At 38.1% G+C, this 22,743-nt stretch overlaps 1 protein-coding gene across 6 annotated transcripts in view; it reads left to right on the forward strand.

Moving 5' to 3' along the window:
- Positions 1–22,743, forward strand: part of UVRAG (UV radiation resistance associated) — a 147,729-nt gene that overhangs the window by 96,772 nt on the left and 28,214 nt on the right. For 3 of the 6 annotated variants that reach the window (XM_037882733.2, XM_043527719.1, XM_037882814.2), the window contains 2 exons: positions 7,652–7,730; positions 22,613–22,704. In XM_037882733.2, the coding sequence (XP_037738661.1) occupies positions 7,652–7,730; positions 22,613–22,704 (171 nt within the window). Of the gene's footprint in view, positions 1–7,651; positions 7,731–8,624; positions 8,688–10,444; positions 11,527–22,612; positions 22,705–22,743 lie in introns of those variants that run through there. The other 3 variants (XM_037882877.2, XM_043527738.1, XM_043527740.1) reach the window with 3 other exon arrangements.

A 22,743-nucleotide genomic window follows, 5' to 3' on the forward strand; every position in this document is an offset into this window, starting at 1 on the left:
TGTGCTGTTTTTAAACTGAGGGGAAGAAACTTGTTCCAGAACTGGAGGGCCCCTCTCAAAGAGCACTGTGGAACTTGAGAGGGATCCAGTTCAGGTGCCTTTGATCTTGATCTGGCACAAGGAGAGAGGCGGTATCCCAAATAGTTTGAAGCCATTTAGGCCTTGTAGAGATCAAAAGTGCCGTATGCCCAATCTGGACACCCGTAGGTAGATGGTGAAGAATATGGAGCACCAGTGACTTCCTGCAACTCAGAAGTATCACTTAATAAGCAGGCCGCTATATTCGGAGCTAGTTTAAATGCCCATATTACCCTGAACTGTAGTCCCCGTAGAGCACGTTGCAGTAATCCATTCTTGAGGTGTAGTAGTATCACAGTAGTAAGGCCTGCATCAGGAAGAAACAATTGCAATGGCCAGTTGCAGATGGTAAAAAGTATTTCTGCACACTGCTGCTTTCTGATCATCCAGCAGCAGCTGGAAATGTAATATAACCACCAAATCATGAAAGCTTTTTAGGTTTTGTGCTTATTCCCACAGACAGGAAAGGGTGCCTTAAGAACTAGAAAGTAAATATTCAGATATCTACCTTGGCTTAGCTTGGCTACTTCTGTTTCACTGATTACATCTTAACTATTCAACTGGAGTTGAAGTGACTGTATCCAGCCTCTTTTAGCTTTCCAAGTTGTGATTTGTATTGCATATATTGAATTTCTCTACTTTGTATTTTGTAGAAGGGCTTTTAAACCTAAGTTGACAATGTAAGGTCTTGCCCTAAATTCTGAAAATGCCACTGTCAATTAAAAATATGGCTTACTACATAAAACTATCCTTTTAAACGGTTAGCATCTGACATAGTTAGCATGCAGCTGCACACCTAACGCTTACACTGCATTACCAGATGTATTCATTTGACAAATGCTTGCTAAAAGTGAAGACTAATTTTTAAGAAATGGCTTCCTAAGATTTCACTTGGCAGAGTAGCTGTGGACCTAAAAATTATCAAACCAATGAAAATGGCAAGTATGTTGCTTTGTGAAGATTGGAAAGATTTTCAAATATTCTATGCATGCTGTTTAAACTTTCAAGTTTGAAGCATTATGCTATCCATGTTACAAGAGGTCTTCACAGAGTTAAAACTTAACAAAATATTATGTGGTGCTAATATAGCCAGGCACTTTTGCCAATTCTAATTTATGAAAGGGACAATCTTGTGGGTAAATAACAGTCTTGGGTGTTAGAACTAGGTCCTTCCCAGCTCAGGTGACCTTGAACAAGTCACATGACCTCAGCCTGAGTTTCCCCATCTTTTAAAAGTAGGGATTCTTACCTTTGACGTGAGTGTAGTGGAGCTGAACTCAGGTTGTGTCTACACTGCAGCTAGACGCCCGTGGCCAGCCCATGACAGCTGACTCTGGCTTGTGGGGCTTGGGGTATGGGGCTGTTTCATTTCAGTGTAGACTTCACGGCTCATGCTGCAGCCCAGGCTCTAGGACCTTGTGAGGTGGGAGAATCCTTGAGCCCAGGCTCCAGCCTGAGCCCAGACATCTACACTGCAATGAAATGGCCCCACAGCCTCAGCCCCTTGAGCCCGAGTCAGCTGGCACGGGCCAGCCCTTGGTTTTTCACTGCAGTATAGACATACCCTCAGTGTTTAAATTGGAGACACTCAGTGCTATTCAAGTATAAGTAGTATTTGCTAATGTTGGTATCTGTCTCCAATCCCCCTGCCTCTTCTAGATTGAAGGAGGGGGAAGGATTTCTTATCTCTTGGCTATCCCAGTTTTCTGGCCACAATCTGTCTTCCAAATAAATTAAAATGAAGAGGTATTATTCCTGTTAAGTGTGTGTGTGTTTGGACTGTCGTACCAAGGATACTCAGTCTCATTTTCAGTGTGTCTGACTCCTGTGGGAGTGAGAACTGAGACTATATAAACTTTTATTTCAAACTCAAATACATTCTAGTTGTTAGACCTGGTCATAGAAAGTGGCTCTAGTCTGGTCTTTTGCCATGCTGTCATCTAAATTCAGGCCAAATAGTTTTAATTTGACCTCTGCTTTGATCCCCGCAACTCTTAGTCGTTTATTTCCTGTGTGGAGAAATAATTGTTGATACTTAGTAGTATTAAAAAGTGCATCTGTTTTGTATATTTATTTGAGTATAACACAATTTAGACTACTTTTTTTCCAGATAGTCTTTCCACCCAAAATTTAAAGTGTTTTCAGTGTGAGCACCACAGTACTGGCAGTTGACCAGCAAGGGCAGACTTGTCACGTGTGGTGCTACCTAGTATTACAGCAGTCCGACTTCCTGTCCCCTCCATCACCAGCACTCCACATGCTTGTCCGTGGTGATGCTAGAGCTATCATCACAACTATAGCCCAAATAAGGGGCTCTGATGGACCAGGAATAACACTATTGTGGGGGCAGCAATTAGTGCAGTTGTAACTTGACAGAGGTGGAGAGTTCAATTCCCATCCAGGCAAACATGCCTTAAGATTTTAGGGATTTGTTTGCTACTATATTTAAGAAGTTAACTTCCTGTGAACCAAAACATTAAGCAATTAGAAGCATGGACTGTTGTAGTCTTGACTAACGCACTCTTAAAAGAAACAGGGTGTCTGCCGTTTGTTTTAATTGTAATCAGCCCTGCTTCTTGATTCTGAAGTCTGTGGAATACTTTCTGAAATTAAACATAAAATCATAGAAATGCAGGGCTGGAAGAGACCTCAAAAGGTCATCGAGTCATTCCCCCATGCTGAGGCAGGACCAGGTATACCTAGATCATCCACAACATCCCTTGGAAGTCTGTGTTCCAGAGCTTAACTACCTGTATAGTTTAAAAAGTGTTTTTTCCTAATATCTAACATAAATCTCCTTTGCTGCAGATTAAGTCCATTACTTCTTGTTCTACCTTCAGTTGACATGAACAGTTGATTCCTGTCCTCCTTTTTATAACAGCCCTTAACATAGTTGAAGACTATCGTATCCCCTCTCCTGCCCAGTCATCTTTGCTCAAGGCTAAACATGCCCGGTTTATCCTTTACTCATAGGTCACCTTTTCCTAAACTTTTTATTAGGGCTGTCGATTAATTGCATTTACCTCACGCAATTAACTCAAAAAAATTAATCGTGATAAAAAAATTAATTGCGATTAATCAGTTTTAATTGCACTGTTAATAGAATACCAATTGAAATTTATTTATTTTTGGATGTTTTTGTACTTTTCAAATACACTGATTTCAGTTACAACACAGAATACAGTGTACACTGCTCACTTTATATTATTTTTTATTACAAATATTTGCACGGTAAAAATGACGAAAAATACTGTTTCTTTTGTTTAATTCACCTCATACAAGTACCATAATGCAATCTCTTTATCATGAAAGTGCAACTTACAAATGTAAATTTTTTTTGTTACATAACTGCACTCAAAAACAACAATGCAAAACTTTAGAGCCTACTTTTCGTTCAGCCAATCTCTAAGACAGACAAGTTTGTATACATTTATGGGAGATAATGCTGCCCACTTCTTATTTCCAGTGTCACCAGAAATTGAGAACAGGCATTCTCATGGGACTTTTGTAGCTAGCATGGCAAGTTATCTATGTGCCAGATATGCTAAACATTCGTATGCCCCTTCATGCTTCGGCCACCATTCCCAAGGACATGCTTCTATGCTGATGATGCGTGTTAAAAAAATAATGCATTAATTATATTTGTGACTGAACTACACGAGGGGAGAAGTGTATGTCTCCGGCTTTATTGTACCTGCATTCTGCCATATATTTCGTGTTATAGTAGTCTCGGATGATGACTCGGCACATGTTGTTCATTTGAAGAACACTTTCACTGCAGATTTGACAAAGAAGGTACCAATGTGAGATTTCCAAAGATAGCTACAGCACTCAACCCAGGGTTTAAGAATCTGAAGTGCCTTCCAAAATCTGAAAAGGATGGGGTGTGGAGCATGTTTTCAGATGCTTTAAAAGAGCAAAGCTCCGATGAGGAAACTAAAGAATCCGAACCACCAAAAAAGAAAATCAACCTTCTGCTGGTGGCATTTGACTCAGATGATGAAAATGAACGTGTCGGTCAGCACTGCTTTGGATTATCGAGCAGAACCCGTCATCAGTATGGACACGTCCCCTGGAATGGTGGTTGAAGCATGAAGAGACATATGAATCTTTAGCTCATCTGGCATGTAAATATCTTATGACGCAGGCTATGACAGTGCCATGCGAACACCTGTTCTCACTTTCAGGTGACGTGAACAAGAAGCGGGCAGCATTATCGCCTGCAAATGTAAACAACCTTGTTCGAGTGATTGGCTGAACAAGAAATGGGACTAAGTGGACTTGTAGGCTCTAAAGTTTTACGTTTTATTTTTGAATGTAGTTATTTTTTGTACATAATTCTACATTTGTAAGTTCAACTTTCAGTACTTGTATTGAACTGAAACATACTATTTTGTTTTTTACAGTGCAAATATTTGTAATCAAAAATAAATATAAAGTGAGGACTGTACACTTTGTATTCTGTTATAATTGAAATCAATATATTTGAAAATGTGTAAAACATCCAAAAATATTTAAGTAAATGGTATTCTATTGTTTAACAGTGCAATTAATTGTGATTTTTTTAATCTCTTGACAGCCCTGCTCTTTATCATTTTTGTTGCTCTCCAGTTTTATCCAAACCTGTCTGAAGTGTGATGCCTACAACTGGACACAGTAATCCAGTTTAGTCTCCACCAGTCCGAGTAGATCTGAACAATTATTGCCTGTATTTTATAACATTCCTGTTAATACACCCCAGAATATTAGCCTTTTCGTGACTGCATCACATTGCTGGCTCATACTCAATTTGTGATCCATTATACTCCTCAGATAGTTTTCTGCAGTACTACTACTGGTTAATCAGTTACTTTTTTATTATAATTTTTTTTGGTTATACAGATATCATACAGAAGGATACATTTGAGCTATACAAATATAAACAAATTGACTAGGTCCCATCTCATAGTTTGGTAGCCCTGCTTTTGATGCCTGATGTGGGAACTAGGAAACACTGAAATCTCGCCACACCAAAGAATGACTCTGGGTGGGCAACTCCAAATTTAACATAGTCTAATCCTGTATAAAGACTCTTCTGTGTGAAATTAACATCACACCACTCCCAAAAAAAGATGATCTGAACATAAACCAGTACTGCATTCAGGTGTTAAAACAAGTTTTGACTAACAACCTTCTTGCTTCTAATCTGGCTATTGTATGATGCTTTTGCCTATAACATTGGAATTCTCCTTCCCAGAGTGAGTACTCAGTCAATTTTCTAGGTTTTGCTTTCTATTTTAAAGATGCTAAATGCAAACAAGTAGTCAGTCTGTAAAGAACAGAGATTAGGGCAGGCAGGTCTGGAAGGAAAACATGATTAATTGATAGGAAGAGCTTTAGTAAGCCCACAATGCTTAATGTTTCAGGCTTTAGAGATATTAGTCTCTGGGTGGATGGCAATTGAATTGATGAACAGACTTAACTGAAAACATAATGAACTACAAACTAACTCTGGGCTGCATGGCAAATTGAGAGCATGAGCTTAGCAGCATTGCTTACTATGAGCTAGGAGTACAAATTCACTTCACATAGGCCACCAGACAGCCATCAATAGTCATTATTTGCAGCCACGTTACACTAAAGTGCTTAAAAACATAAGAGGACATGGTTCGTGCTGCATGTTTGACCAGGTTCAACAAATGAGTGTGACAGACAGAGGGAAGGGTAGAAGTAGGATTAGGTGAACAAAACTAAGATGACATAGAAATCAGGTAGCGCATTTTCCATTGGGTAGTGCCAAAATGTGCATGCCACTTTACATAGGCTAAGACAATCCCTGACTTACAGTTTAAAATTCAAGGAATTCAGTATTATAGTAATTAAATGAGTATATAGGAAGAGATCTTATTAACTTCATGTTTCCCTAGCTCATTTCACCGATTTATGAATCTTGAATGTTAGCCAAATGTCAGAAGGAAAAAACTGGTAGGGAGAGAACTTTAAACTTAATGACTTTAAAGGGTTCATTACAAGAAATTGATTGTGCAGGAGAGAAACCTTTAAGTGCTTGATATTGTCTTTTTCCATGTTCCTTTAATTGAGGTTTCCATTTCTAACAGAAAATATATAGCTCTCATTTTCAGTGATTTAACGAAATACTATCATGTAATGAAGCATGCTTTGTGTTTTAACAGCACTATTATTGTCAAGACTGAATGAGTTTTATACTGTTAATTGTAATTGTAGCTTTTATAATCTAAATTCTGCGACAGTTGAGTAGTGTAACTGTAGGTATTGAAATGAACTCATTTTGATTTGTATCTTGCACTTAGTATATTGAGTGGTAGGTTTTTTTTTTGCAGCATACATCTTCAGTTTGAAGGCACTTTTATTTTCCTATGCTGCAGACAGCTTGGATTTATAGATGTATTAAGCAAGGTGAGCTAGATATACTAGTTATGGTGGTCTTTATACTGCTCAACTTGAAGTGACCCATTAAGAGTTTGAAAGTATCATAAAATTTGGAGTTGATGTCTTAATATTTCATCTGCCCGTAATACTGACCTGTTAACATTTAGCTCTAATGGCTCTTTAAAATTCTTTTTAAATGTTGCAAATAATAATAGTGGCTGAGCTGCAGTAAAGAAGTCCTTTGAAGTCAAAACAAAATAGATGTTTTGTAATCACATGTCTAGAATGTGTTGCAGATAGCTTATAAGATACTGAGTTTAAAGACAAAAACCTGTATATGGTAGTTTAGGTGGATTCTAAAACTGACATGTTAACCACCGTGAGCTCGGCCTGTAAAAGTCCCAACTGGCAAGACACAACATGAGGAAGAGTCAAAATGAGGAACCTCAGGAAAGAGTGCAGTAGAAGATTAAATTGTGAAATTAATGACTTCATAGTGAACAATTGTTTAAATCTCTATTAAGAATTTGCATATCTGATAATACCGTACAGTAATAGTGAAGATTAAACTTGAATAAGCTTCAGTTACATTGGGGCTAAAAAGATGGTCCTTATAACAAGCAGCAGCTGAGAACCAGCAACTACCCATGATGATTCTAATACAAAAGTATTCCTGCGTGCAATGTACTTTCCCATTACCTAAATCTCAGTATACATTTAGAGATCATACAGAATATGCTTCCCTTATTACATACTGTACAACAGAAATAACCCCTTGAAATATGATAGTTGTGGGCTCTATATAGAGTCACTATTGCACTAGGTGTTCCAAAGCTCTACCCTCAAGGTCTTATTTAGAAGACATTTGCTCCCAGGGGGGACTTGAAAAAGGAGACAATAGAGACATTGCAGCCCAAGCCAAGGAAGGGTTTCCAGATATAGAATATCTCATGGAAGAAAGTGCATGAAGCGTAAGTGGGATTGGTGAGCTGTTGGTGTGCAAATTGTGCAGATTCATTGGGACTGGAAGTCTGCACAAACAAGGCTATGGATTTACTTGCACTCAGAAGTGTTCTTGCTGGTATCTCAGCAAATGGTTCTGCTTAAATCAGACTAATTTTAAAGGTAAAATATTGAATATGTACTTTCTAAATCTGACTTTCTTCTGACCCTTCCTCATCAGGTTTCCACTGTATCCAAAGGGAGGAGAGAGACTTCAGTTTGATTATGGAGTTTATCTTCTCAACAAAAATATAGCACAGGTTGGTAAATTTTGAGATTTGTTACAGAAAGACGTGGTAAATTCCTAGAGAGACGTTCTACCATGTGATGTCTGCACAGTGGCGTGTATTAAATGAGTGCATCTCACTTTTGCCAAGCGTTTTTTGCATCTAACATGAGCTGCTGCAAGAGGCCCATCGTCAGTTCGATGCAGCTGGACATAATGAGCATCCATGGACTCTGGCCCTTGAACTGTGCAAGTCCCCACTTATATGGTGCTGTATATGGCCCTTAAATGCTAAGCAAAAAACCCATTGATTTGATTATATTACACCTGTTTTGTATACTGATGATACTGCAAAGCCCAAAAAAGGCTCACAAGTTATCTGTTTTTTCAAATCATGCAACCTTTAACTGAACACTGTACTCTTGATGTGGTCCTACAAAGACTGTAAAAATGTTTACATTATTAGTCTGAGAAGAGACCATATGTGCTCCAGAAGATCTATTTACCTTATTCCTATCCTTAACTTTATTTTTTACTCTTGAGCTTTTCCCGCATTACAACCCTAACCGGTTTTCTCTCTCCCCGCTTCTTGATAGTGTTTTATCCTAATCTGTGTTAATATCTGTTGCTAATACCTATGCTAATCTGTTAAATAATTTAAACTCATTAAGAAGTCATGTCCTTGTACTGGTTTCTTACCCTTTCGTGTTTTTGCTATGTAAGTTTTATTTAATATATTTTGCTTCCTAAATAACCTGTATAAGTTTTGATTTATGAAAGTACTATTGTCGTACCTGCACTTAAATGAAGTTTGTGGTCCACTAAAATAGTAGTCCTGTTCAGTCTTCCAGTACTCCCAATGACTCTTCTTCATAAATTTCTGTGAATGTGAACGGAGGTCTCATTTTAAAGTGTTTCCTGTTCCTAGAGTTACAGGTCTCTTCTGTTGAGGTTGATGAAATAACTGGTGTGTGAAACAGCTAAAGAAAAGTCAGTGAAGACATAACTTGGCTGTATGTCTGTATATGCAATAGAACTTTTCATCATAAGAGCAGGTAGAACACTTTTTTTTTTTTTTTTTCCCTGGAAAACTAAAGCACTTGGTATATACATAGTAGGTTTACCCTTGACCACTAAAACATAAAGGAAAGAATCCTACGTTTGTCCCTTTTTAAGTACTGCTTTGGAGGGGGGGAGAGTTGGGGACTGTCAAATTCAAGTGGGCTTTACAAACTCTTAAGACACCTGAAAATTATTCAAAGGTAGGTTTAGTTCACTTGGAAAAACAGAGGATCTTGTGTATGCAGAAGGGACCTGATGTGCGTGGACTAACACTTGTCAGTGGAGAACTGGGAAACGAGAATGCTGCCTCTGTCTCCTTCTTGCAACACCAATAACCTGGGGTTGGCAGTAGGATCTGAATGGGGGCAAGGAGCTGGCCACATTCCACAGCAGCACTCCTGTCGGCCAATCAGTTTTCCATCAAGAGTTAATACTGTTCAGATCTTTAACTTTCTCAGGAGTACTTCCATGACTGCTATGTGAAGCTGCATGAGCCAGGGTGGCAGAGCCAGTGGAGTGTTGTGGAAAGAGCTCTGCTCTCAGAGTCTGAGAAGGCTCACTTCCATGTGGGTCTTAGTGATCTGTGAGAGTGGAAAGCCTAGCCCCCTGCCAAATTTGCATTACACCCAGCCTCTTCCGCTTAAGGAAATTGTGCAAGGTTCCCCTCTAGTGTTCCTGCCTTTGTAACTCCTTCCACCAGGTTTCTGTGTATGTGAGGAGGAGATCTGGTCCATAATACATAAAGTTATTGAGATCAAAGCTTCTCTAAAGATTAACTGGTATTTTGTAAAACAGGGCAATAAGAATGAAAACCGTATCGTGTACTCAGGAGAATTCAGGTGGAATTTAGAAGTAAATCAGTATTAGTTTTGTAAAGCATTATTTGGGAAACATGCTTTGTGTCAGTCCCCGTTCAAAACCATGTTTTTAATTCTGTACGTATAGAATAGCTTTCATCTGTTTTGGGCCCAGAATTTTTCCCTTTTATTTGTAAAATACAAAGCCTAAGCACACGGAGCAGTTCCTTCCCCTTCTGTGATAGTTGCCGTTAGGAAGCCCAGAAAAGTTTAGCTCCCTTTGCCCCTGATTATAGTGATCCTACAAGTCAGGTTTAAGAAGTAGAAATTGTCCAGTATGGTCAGGGACACAACCCCATGACCTGGGTGTCCCTAAACTTGACTGCAGATGCTGGGACTGGATGATGGGATGGATTACTCAGTTGCTCTGTTCTGTACATTTCCTTTGAAGCATCTGGCACTGGCCACTGTTGGAAGACAGGATACTGGGCTAGATGGACCTGTGGTCTGATCCAGTGTGCTTATTTTATGCTCGCTGCCAATTCCCTGAAATAGTTATGTAGAATGTGATTATTACTTTATCAAGTTGTAATTATTAAATTATCAAATGCAGACCATTGGCTAACCTAGTAAAGTAAGAATTGCAGTAATGTCCAGGGTAGATTGGTGATTTTAAATTGACTTTTATTTAAATCAGTGTAAATTGTGATTTAAAATAGCAAGCAGAAAATCTTTATTTAAATAATTGATTTTAAAGTTGATTTGTATTTGTATTTTTTAACTTTGTTTTTGTAAGGAGAGGCTGATTCTCATTAGTTGCAAATTAATGCGGTTACCAACCAAATATAGCCTTTACTCTATATGATGCTGCCTTCTCCATCCCTGGCAGATGATTTTAAACATGTTCAGGATCTGGTCCAGAGAGTTGCAGACTCCTTGTAGATTCCTCTTGAGGAGATGAAAGAGCCTCATCATAAGCTGATCAATATCCTGCATTCACCCTCATCGTCCTGCATAGCTTTGCCTGTTAATAAAGCTTTTCTGGACCCAGCAAAGATCTGGCACACCCCAGCATCTACTCCGCCTCCATGCAAAAAAGCAGATAAGTATTACATCCTGGAAAAGGACGTGGGTTTTATTTTCCCGTCCCTCACCTAACTCCTTGGTAGTTGACCCAGCTCATGAACGTGGAAGGCAGCACCACACTAAAACCACACTTCACCATGGAAAAAAACTCCATAAGTGTCTAGAATTACTGGGGAGGAAATCTTATTTCTCTGCCTCCTTACAGCTTAATTGGTGATTCTGTCAGGCGTTAATGGCAAAGTACAATCACGTCAATTATACTAAGCTGAATTCTTTTGTCGACCACCTACCAACAGAGCACAAGGAACAGTTCCAGGCAGTTATTGCAGAGGGCCATCTAGTTGCCAGAACAGCCCTGCAAGCATCCCTTGATGCCACTGATACTGCCACCCAATCAATTGCTGCAGCTGTAGTGATGAGAAGAGCATCCTGGCTCTAATTCTCTGGATTCCCAAAAAGGTCCAGAATACAGTAGAGGATCTTCCATCTGATGGATCTAAGTTGTTCGCAGATAGCAGAGACTTGTCTGTGCTAACTTTTAAGGACTCAAGAGCTACCTTATATTCTCTTGGTATTTACATAAACACCTACAAGAGAAAGATCAACAATCCCAGGTGGCCCAGAAATCTCGCCCTGCTCTCAATTTCTTACCTTTCAGAGGTTGTATGAACCACACCAAAAGAGGCAGAGATTCCAGAGAAGGAAACCATCCAGTTCTCAGCCTCCTGCCTCTCGCTTGTCTATCTCCAAGCAGCAATTTTGACAGGTCCGTCAAGGGCTCAAATTGCTATCCTTATCTTCTTCAGCTGCGCAGAGTCACCAGTCTTTCCCCATTGGGCCACTGTCCTCGCCACTTCACACGTGCCTGGGAGTCTATCAGTACAGGTAATTGGGTTTTGTACATCTCCACAGGATACACCATCCCTTTTACTACATTTCCACCAATGAATTCCCTCTTCAGGGACCCCTCTCATGAGAGCTTGCTTCGTCAAGATATACGATCTCTTACATTTGGGAGCTATAGAACCAGTCTCCAGGCAACACAGAGGGAAGGGCTTTTATTCAAGGTACTTTCTGGTACCAAAAGAGTGGAAGTTAAAGACCCATCCTAGACTCGAGACTACTCGATACCTGTGCGAAGTGGTGATTTTGTTACTAGAGCAAGAGGATTGCTTTTCAGCCCTTGACCTTAAAGATGTGTGGTTTCATATTGCTATCCACCCATCTCACAAATGATTTAAGTTTCACTGTCAGGCAGGACCACTTTCAATACCAAGTGCTCCCCTTCAGTCTGTTGTCTGCTCTGAGGGTCTTCTATCTGGATAGCAGAACACTCATTCCACAAGTTCCATTGCCACTTCTATGGCTTCCTGAAAAAAGTGCCCATTATTAAAATCTGCCAAGTCTCTACTTTGGTGTCTATACATACATTCACCAAACACTAAGCTATAACTCACTACTCCGCTTCTGATACTGTTTGGCTTTCCTGTACTTTCTTCCATACTGGACTCTGCTCTGAAGCACCCTCTGCCTTAGGTGAGTAAGGGGGGATATGATAGAGGTCTATAAAATCATAAATGGTGGAGAGAAAATGATTAAGGAAGTGTTGTTTACCACTTCACAACACAAGAACCAGGGGGTCATCCAGTGAAATTAATAGGCAGCAGGTTTGAAACAACCATAAGGAAGTATTTCTTCAGGCAGTGCACAGTCAACCCATGGAACCTGTTGCTAGGGGATGCTGTGAAGGCCAAAAATATAGCTGAGTTCAAAAAAGAATTAGATATGTTCATGGAGGATAGGTCCATCAATGGTTACTAGCCAAGTTGGTCAGGGATCATGCTCTGGGTGTCCCTAAATCTCTGAGTGCCAGAAGCTGGGAGTCGATGGGATGGATCACGTGATAAATGACCCTGTTCTGTTCATTTCCTCTGTAGCATCTGGCACTGACCATGATCGGAAGACAGGCAAATGGGTGAGATGGATCATTGCTCTGACCCAATATTGCTGTTCTTATTCAGCATGACAGTTCCCATTGTACTTGGAAGAAAATGAGCTAAATAACTAGAACCTGTGATCATGCAGTAGTTACTGAAATAACAAACTTTATTTATATTGGACCATCAAATACAAATTAATTGAATATCAACCAAGGGGACATTACCCGTTATAGTTTATACATTGACAAATATTTGTTTAAACACAAATTTCTTTGGTAATTGATAAATGTGGGAAGAGTGAGTAGAAGCATGTGTAAAGTGGGTAGAAGTGTTTGCACACTGCCACTTGTGGATCAACATGTTGAACCAAGCAAAGACTTATAATCTACAGTAGTTAGCAAAGAAAGCAAGTGAAAGAGGCCTGTGGGTTAGCTTAGCACAAAATTGTAAAGAGGGTGATGTTTGGTGGTGGTCATGTTCTCCAAAATTTCCTTTTTCAGTGTTAAATTATTAATGTAAAGCTGATCACGTAAAGGAAATTAGATTATGTATCCAAACAAAAATCTTGTTTAACTAACTTGTAATGACTTAAAGTTTCTCCTTGGGCTTTTGACCCTCTTTCAATCCTTGATGTAATGGTTACTGTAATGTAAAAGTTCACAATGAATGAGATCATAGGAAATGAATGTGCCCATGTCTTGGAATCCAGTAAAATAACTTCAGGATACTGAGGAATTTAAAGTACTAAGGCATCAACTTTGAAGTTATAACATAAGCAAAACTGTGGGATAACAATAAAAAAATAGCTTCAGTTAAATTCTGTGCATTTGGGGTTTTTTGGCATTTTTTTAAGCTGGTAACTGCACTATCTAATTGCTTTTTTAAATTTATGCTGTGAAAAATAATCATGGCGTATGAGACACCTCCGTGAGGCCCCTGACTCTGTACTTCATCACTCTTTTTATAAGAAATCTACTAACCAGCAAGGTTTATAGGAATACTTCACTTACATAAGTGGCCTTTTCCCCCCAATCTTTCATTCACAATTGTTTCCCATGTCCTTATTAGGATACCAAATAAATTCAAACTGTGGACACTAATATAGGCTACCTCTCTGGAGGGGTATTGTGTTTACTTTCGTGGAAGATTTCACTAGTATCTAAGTCTGTGGGTCCAAGAGGAAATGCAATTTTTGGCTCATCTAAATGATTAAGTATACAGTGTGTTGTGCATGCACGCAAACACATACTCTTATTTCCCATAACTTTATTTACTTAATACCTATGGGCAGTCTCCACTAAACAAAATTGCAGTGAAAGTAAAATCCAGTATTAAATATCAGCTTTTCTCAATTTCAGTTTTAAGAATTATAGAACCATAGTTCTGTTACTATCTGGGAAACTGTTGCAGATCACTGAAATTTACAAATCAGAGATTAAGCAAGCAATCGAGGGTGGTGCATCACTATCAGCTTTGTTCAGTTACTTTGACAATTGTGGTTTTAATTTGCTGACTTATCATAATGGATCAGAAAATGTACTTTTTAATTATTTTTACAAAATGTAAATGCTTAGTAATATGAGACTTCTGCAGTGCTCTAGTGTTAAAGATTGAAAGATGGGGAACAACCATCAATTATGTTTGTGGATTATAGTCAGTAGATTAGTGTAGTTTTGCTGTTCTTGGAAGATAAAGCCAAACTTTCCCCTTTCTATGCAGAGTACTTTTTCCCCCCCAAAAATTTTATTGCTGCTACAAGTGAATAGTAAAATCATAACCTCTTAGGTAAAAAGGATACCAAGAAAAACGGTTTAAAAGGTTATTGGTCATTTAAGCTGCATCCACATAGACTGTACAAAGGCAGTGAAATAAAATTGTAAAGCACACATTGAAGGGTTGTACAAAATTTGAAGCAAGTCAAACAAAGCAAAAGGGGATCTCAGTTTTTCCAAATATACCAGTAAGGATATTGTAGTTTGGTTTCTCAGTCAGATCAATTTTATACATTGATCTCCCCTGACATTCAGATGGACCATGAACTGAATTCTAAATGGGAGGAGGAGATACAGAAACCACCAGCCACAGTTGTCCCCAATTCGAACCCTGACAATCTCAGTGAAGAGACCAGTTATTGAACTATCTCTTGGCCTCTATTTGTTACATACCAGGTGAGGCAATATGGGGAAATTTGCAGTATCTATTTCCCTTTCTGTACACTTTAAAAACGTCAGTTTCTAGAGCTGGCAACTGGGCACCTTTCACAGGCTATCAGTGCATTCTAAAGAAAACAAAGAATCCAAGCTTCATTGTTAGAGAAACTGAATTAGGTCAATTATAGCAGTGAACTGTTCTCTGAGTAAAACAGTATCAAACTTTGCTGCTTTGATTGTTGTATGCCGTATGCATTACTGTCCTTTCAGAGTTCTGATGGAATGCTTTGGTTGGTTGTTCCAGGTCAGCGGTAAGAACGCCAGCAGCTCAGCATGAGGCATCCTGCGCTAGTGTTGGTACTAGCGTACCTTGCTCTTTGGATCAATGGAGGGCTTTAGTCTCCAGGGCTGTCAATCAAGTGCCTGTTTTATGAGCTCTAAATTCACAACTAAATTGCAGATCAAAAACCTGCATTTCAAGGTGGCTTTCAGAGAGATTCATAGTAGTCAAATCCAGTTGATATGGGGAGGTAGGGCTGTCACCTTAAGATCCAAGCTAACAAGTTTTTTTTATAAAGCGGGGAAATGGTTTTACGTACATGTAGTTTATTCAGTGTTCAAGGAACTGCCACAGAAATGGAGGCAATCCTTGATTTGTTTCCACAACTCTTCATTCAGCTCATGTCTTTCTGGTTATGTCCTTTCTAAAAGCATACCAGGGATGGGTTTTCATGGTGGGTTTTTTTACTCAAACTTGTATTTTTCCTCAAAACAGACTTGAAGATCTCTCTGTAGCTTGAAAACTTTTTACCAGCAGAAGTTGGTCCAATAAAAGATATTACCTCACTCACCTTGTCTCTCTTTAATAAAATATAGGCAGGCAACATGCTAGTGAGCAAATAATCTGAAGTTTTATAATTTCCCCACAAAAGATATAAACACAGAGGATTGTTTATATAGCAACAGGCATAATTTCACTGATTCCCCAAGGCTGTTTATATAGCAGCAGGCGTTATAACAACACTTTCTATTTTGATTATTGCGTTGCTTAGTCATCCAAATCGTGACCAACACTCTTTCATACTAAGAAAAGAGATCCAGGATCTTGTAAAACACCTAACTCTGCCATTTTTATTTTTTTATTTTTTTTATTTTATTTTATTTTATTTTTTTTGGTATCCCAGTATTTATTATATCAGAAACCCTTATAAATGGCTGGCTTCTTACCAACTCTGTAGAATTCATTCAGAGAACATTTTCTGCCTCTATTTCTCAGCTTTCACATTTTTAAATTTGTGGAACATGTTTATTTTCTCCAATTCGTGTATACCAACAAGAGATTCAGATAATCATTTATCTGAACATAGTTGAGAACTACAGTTGAGCTATGCAGTTGCAATTACTGGTATAAGTCTATTAATACTTACATTAACATGCCCAGAGAATGAACAACGCTCTTTAAAATCGAGATAAATACTGTTATAGGGGAAAGTGCTGCATATGTTAATTGATTGTTAAACTTTAACTCTGACATTTTTTTAATATCTAAAAATGTCTACTCTTCTTACAGATTAGGAAAAAAAGCTGCAAACTTTCAGTCTAAATTGTGGCTTTAAGAAATTTAAGCCATGTGGTAATGTGAATCTAGCTGTCCTGTCTGTGTTTGGAAAAATGTTTCCACATCCTAGAATAAAGAGAACAAATGAGTATACTGCAGGGGGACCTAAAACAATAAATAAATTTTCAAGAAACAACGAACAGATAAAACAGAGTGGCAGCAATCAACTGAACTCTCAGCTAAGTATGTACTAACCCAGCCACTACATACTTCTTGCTGAACTTAATTAATATTTTCTATAATATCCTATTAATCATCCCAGTGTTTATCATTCTAATGTTCTATGTTGAAACTGTCTCAGCTTCCTGTGCACTTAAATTGTCATTCATTCTGTGTACCTGTTTTTCAAAAGCGGCAGTGTCCTCCGTATAATACAAGCTATTCTTTCAAGTGTGGCAACAACATATTTCCCAGAAGTAGAGAGGACCGTTCAAAAATCTAATTCTTCTAGCCAGCCAGTCTTGGAATCCACAGAAGGTCTCCATTAAGAAACAGAAATGCCAAGATTGAGTCTTTACATAAGCTAATACAAAGTAAAGTAAATTCAGAACATAAAAGAGGAAAACTATGTAATATGTAGTGGATGATTATAGAAGTGTAAGGCTGCAATGAGTCAGAAGTACTGTCTTGTACTCGGGTAAACCATTTACCCATCAGAGTTCTAAAGAGTTGTCAGCCGGGTAAGATAATTGCAATTATAAAAGCTTTGTATAAAGACCCCTTCAGTGCCATAAGAATTGGTGGAAAATTTAAGTGACTGGTCAGGTCAGTTTGGTGTAATACAAGGGACATGGAATCATCATTGCTTTTCATCATGTTCTTAAACTGGACATTAAAAATATTAGACAAGTTGGAGAGCATGGCTTTGCTTATGTAGATAACATAGTACAACTGGTAGATATGGCTGAATTAATGATACTCTTTACTACCTTAGAAAATTGGTGTGGCCAACTTGGACGGATAGTGAAATGCCAAGAAGATGAAGTGGTTGCATCTTGGAAAAGGGACAATAGATAATGTTGAAATGCAGCAGCAGTGTAGAACAAGTAGAATCTGTTGTATACTTTGGAATCTTGATCAGTGTTAATGGTGCCATCAAAGCTAAGGTTAAAAGGAGATGTGCCTTAGCCACAAGAGCTGCACAGAAATTGGCAAAATTGTGGACTGATTAAAAACATTGTTTGATACCAAAATGAAAATTAATCACACTAGCGTTCCAACAGTCTTACTCAGTAGTCTGGAAGTAGCTGCACTAAAAGGAACAGACATCTGAAAGCTAGAGACAGTATAAATGAGCTCTTCAAAAGATGGAAGGTGTAAAATGGAATGATTTTAAGATTAAGGAGAATGCGATGTGAAATTAGGGTACTATTGCAAAGGTTATGACGGTGGGGACACTGCAGAAGACAAGCACGATAAAGTGCAAGAGAAGATGCAAACACAACCAAGGTCATTTGTACCCAAATGGCAGAACATCGTATGCAGGGACATGACCAGACTGGGCTTAATGGAGGAACAAGCCATGGACAGGAACAAAATGGTGTTGCAATATTGCTCCTTCTGTCTGCAAAGATGCTCTGGGATGAAAATATTTTATAAAGTTAGACTATCTTGTTTAGTAGTCTGTTTTTTCCTCTGAGACTTCAATTTGCCCTGTACTGATTTTCTGCCTATACAACTAATGTATTTTTTCCTTATTTCCTCAAGATTATTTTGTTGGAACTCTGTCATCTAGTGCTGAGATGTTTAAACATCACTGGGCCAAAAACAACTGGTGCAATTTGAGGAAGTGAAGAGAAAGCAAAATTAGAAAATAAAATGGCAAAAACCTCTAATTTTCATAAATTTACAATTTGCACTTGTTAACCAGAGTTAGTTACTTGCCAGAGTTAGATAACTTTGGAGTACTCTGGAATTGAAAGGTTCTGTACAAATCCCAGTTCTCTCCTAAATGTACTTTCTTGGTTCAGGGAATGACTCTGCTGGTACCTTAAAGAGTTAATATATATTTTAGTAGTTAAAAACAATGGGGAGGAGGTATGATTGGTGGATTGGGCATTGAATTGGAATGAGTTCTGCCACTGACCTACTTTGTGACCTTGGGCAAGTAAATTAATCTCTTTGCCTGTTCCCCTATCGCCCTTTGTTTTGTCTATTTAGATTATTTGTTTGCATTGCAGTATTATCTAGGCAACCCAGTCATAGACCAGGGCCCATTGTGCTACCCATTGCATAAACAGAACAAAGACAGTCCTTGCTCCAGAGAGTTTACAATCTAAGTTATAAGGCAACAGATTGGCCTAAGGGACAGGGAAGTACAAGGAAACAATGGGACAGTATTGATCACCATGACAGGCAGTGGTCTCAGTAACTGCCTGTTTTGTGTTTTGTTTAGGGCCTCACTGTAAAGGGGAGTTTTAAGGAGGGATTTGACAGATAGTGGAAGGGGCTGTTTCACTGTGTACCTAGGTTTCACTGTGTACACGTAGTACCTAGCACAGTGTAATTTCCCATTTTGTATTTATGCAGTTGATTATTCCTTCGTAAGTGTGGTACTGTGCATTAGTCCTTTATTGAATTGCATCCTGTTTTATTTCAGACCATTTCTAGTTCTTCCCATTTATTCCCAATACTTCTTGCTGTAGTATACCGAAATCTAAGATGTTTGTTAGATTTTTCCTTTTTATTCCCTCTTGTATGTCCTTTGTTCTTGCATTTAAATAGTTACGTATCTATACTGAAAATTAGGTGTTGGAGTTAGGGCAGGTCACCAGAAGGTGACATTCCTTGGAAATGTTCCATTCAGGCAGGAGGAAAGACCTCTATCCCCGTCAGGCCATTTGTGTATGCCTCACAATGTAGGCCTGTTTGCATACTGGGCCACATGCAAATTATGAGGTTGTAAAAACTGCAAGAGGAAATCTACAGGAAGGGAGATATATAAAAGACGAAAAAATTGTTCTGGTATATCTTGGAATGTAAAAGGACGCACTGAATCCTTCACTGAGGCCAACTTTTTAAATAACTAATGACATCTAGAAGAATTCTTGACAGGAGTTAATGCTTGAGTTATCGCAAAACCTAAAGTAGCCAAAATAATATTTAACAGCTATACTTCATATTTACCTTAACACATTTCAAAGACCATGAATTATTCAGATGGACTAGAAAGGAAGACTTGTTCTAGCAAGACCTGTTTTCTGCTGCATGCTTATTTCAAGCAGTGTACCACTTCCGGAAGATAAAGAGCTGACTGTGTCAAATTTTGTTACAATGTATAGGGTCCCACAAGTTCAAATTGGTTTTAAAAAATCAGCAAATGAGTCCTATAGTTATTCTTATAGGTCACATATTAATTTATATTTTTAATACTCCTAAACCACTGACAGAAGTTATATATGTAGATACAAAGAAATAACATGATTCTAATAGATACCATAATTTCAAAGCAGCCATGTGGTCATTGCATACCTTCTGCAAGATGGTAAAAGCAATTATGCAAGCTACACTTCTGATGGTATTCCTAACTAAAGAAATTTAAGTAGGATTGAAAGTCCACAAGTATAGTGACACTTGCCAGATGTAACTTCAGTTAATCTTCTGCAATATTGACCATAAATGTCTAAGGGTAAAAGATTCTACATATTGAACTACACTAGAAATAATGAAATTTGCTCCATCAGATGACTTGCTAAGGCTCTGTACTGTAGTATGGCAGATATTAATCCCGCATGGAGTTTGCAGTACAGCATATCTGCCTAAGAAAAGCCCAAATTTTTAACATGGGCCCAACTGGAAGACTGTTCCGTGGCATTTATGAATTAACCTGATATAAAATTGAGTTAGACTGCTGTTGTCCATATTTAATTTTGGAGAGTCTTTCTTATCTACAGTCTTCTGATCCCGACTATTCAAAATGGGTACATGCCTGCCTTAAAGGGAAAAAATCCCTTAATCCTGTCCTTTTTATGTCATGAAACCTTAGAATTTAAGAGTGACTTAAAAATTTGGGTATTTTGCAAACATTTGGCTGTGATAGTAAGGTCCAAATGTAATGTCATTAGCATTTTTTTTTAGTTTAATGTTTTCCTTTGCTCCAAGCTAGTTCTTTGTTTAGCCAAATCCAGTGTAATCCTACCAGGAGAGTGTGGATCATTTGGTAATTTACATTGTATGGTTGTTTTAATCCAGGTTCTGTCACTGGAGTGGAAGGTATGCGTCACAGCCCACCATAGTATATAATTTCATGTCCATATGGAAATAATAAACTCCGCATTAAGTGGCCTCCTGTCACGCAATCCAGTATTCGGAATTTATTTTTTCCAAAGCAGTTTTTTCCTTCTTAAGCGCAGATGACAATAGAAATAATTCTCAGTGCCAAGATTTTTTTTTAAGAACAAAAATTGTATTTTAAAAAAAGAAAACTATCAAATAATTCTTATTTGATAGATTTGAGCATACTCAATCTCCATGGTTTCCCAAGGTATATTCATTTATGCCCCAGTTCAACAAGATATTTAAGCAGGTGTGTAACTTTAAATATGTGAGGAATGTCTTTGACTTCAGTGAGGCTTACTTGCATGCTTAAATACCTTACTGAATCAGTGCCTATGTGCAGGTGCAAAGCAGTGATTTCTCAGCAATGCAGGGTTTTTTTAATGTGACTTTGAATCCCACTTATGGCAATGTTCATTAAATGTAAACATCATTTATCAAACTGAGACTGGCTTATTCCAACAGATTGTGTTCTAAAAGTTTAATTTTAGGGATGTCTTTCCTAGCATAATCCAGGGCAGGAGGATAAATTTGACTCCAGAAGCCTCCCTGAAGGTTTAGAATGTAGGAACAAATATTGGGTGTGAACTTCTAGGAAACTGCTATAGCAAAATGCTATGCAGAGTAGTGTTTAACAGTTTAATAAGCACAAATACTTAACAGTGTAATTTTAAAAATATTGTATCTATTGTATAATAAGGCATTTAGTGTGTTATGAAGTGACAGATTTTTTCTTCTGATAGAGGCTGTTCAAGACCAGATACCCAGGTAGTAGTTTAATTGGATTATGGCATGTAGGTTACATATTTAGATTTACCCAGCATTGTCCACTCAGAGTTCATTGTCTAAAATATTCTTGCAGCCTCTCAAACTCCCCTTCCCTCCCCCCCAATTCCCCACTGTCAACAGTTGAGTGTGTGTTAACAAATGAACTACTCAACTTAATTTCTATAACTGAAGGTAGTTTCTACAAATGCAAACTTGATTAAGACCCTAATGGTCTTTCATAATCCAAAGGCACTAATCTTAAAAGGCCCTGATTTTTAGTTTCAGGACGACTAATAATTTTCCAAGTGGATAGTTAGTATTTTCTAGTCACTGACATTATGCTAGCTAAATTAAGTCTATGCTTCAGTTTCTCATTTATCAGAGAGAGGATTGAAGCATTTCACAATTTGATAAGAAACAGTGCACGTAACCGTGTGAGCCTCTTTGATCAGTTGACACACACATGTGAGTTATACTTTGATCAAGTAATCTTTAGGTGAGCTGTCAGGAAACACACTTTTCCCCCTTTTTTATTACTTTAAACTACGTTGTATCTCTATTTGTGATGCCAAGTTTGACAGAACTAGTAGGTAGTGCGTCTGCAGTGAAATAGACACAATATAGCCTTACCTAATTTTGTTGATTATAAATAGATCACAAGGAGTCATTTAAGTGGCACGTGTGGGGGAATTACCTACAGGGTTAACTATCAAAAACTGTTGATGCTGGGGTAATTTCTAATACGCTATACCAAAATTATCTCATACTATTTAGCATAGAATTATTTTCATTGTTTACACATAGGTATTCTCAAACTATCTGCTTTTTTAAAGCTACGAATGTAGGAATGCACTACTGAAATATAAGCTCCAGCCCATGTTTTGTCAGCCTATTTTACAAGGAGAGCACATTCATGCTGTATGCAGGAAACAAAGTAGTTCGAGTATGTAACAAGGATTAATGATCAGATGAACTGATTATTTTATCCAAGTCATCGAGGTGTTTTCTAACCCATTATTGTGGGGATTCAGTTTACATTTAAAATATTCCTAACTAAAGGAGAGCATATTTATTATTCTCCCTTTTCCCCATTTTGAATTGATTGGTTATCCTTCAGTTCTAATTTGCAAATTTACTATGCAGCTTTTTACTCTCCCACCTTTGAAATACAGTCTAGTGCTCAACAGGCCCTACTAATTCTAACAATTCTTTCTTTGTAGCTTAGATATCAACATGGATTGGGTACTCCAGACCTAAGGCAAACTCTTCCTAACCTGAAAAACTTCATGGAGCATGGGCTAATGGTCAGATGGTAAGTGCCTCTGTTTCACCAAATAACGTAAGTAATACA

The sequence above is a fragment of the Chelonia mydas genome, chromosome 1 (assembly GCF_015237465.2).
Source record: "Chelonia mydas isolate rCheMyd1 chromosome 1, rCheMyd1.pri.v2, whole genome shotgun sequence".
Classification (NCBI taxonomy): domain Eukaryota; kingdom Metazoa; phylum Chordata; order Testudines; family Cheloniidae; genus Chelonia; species Chelonia mydas.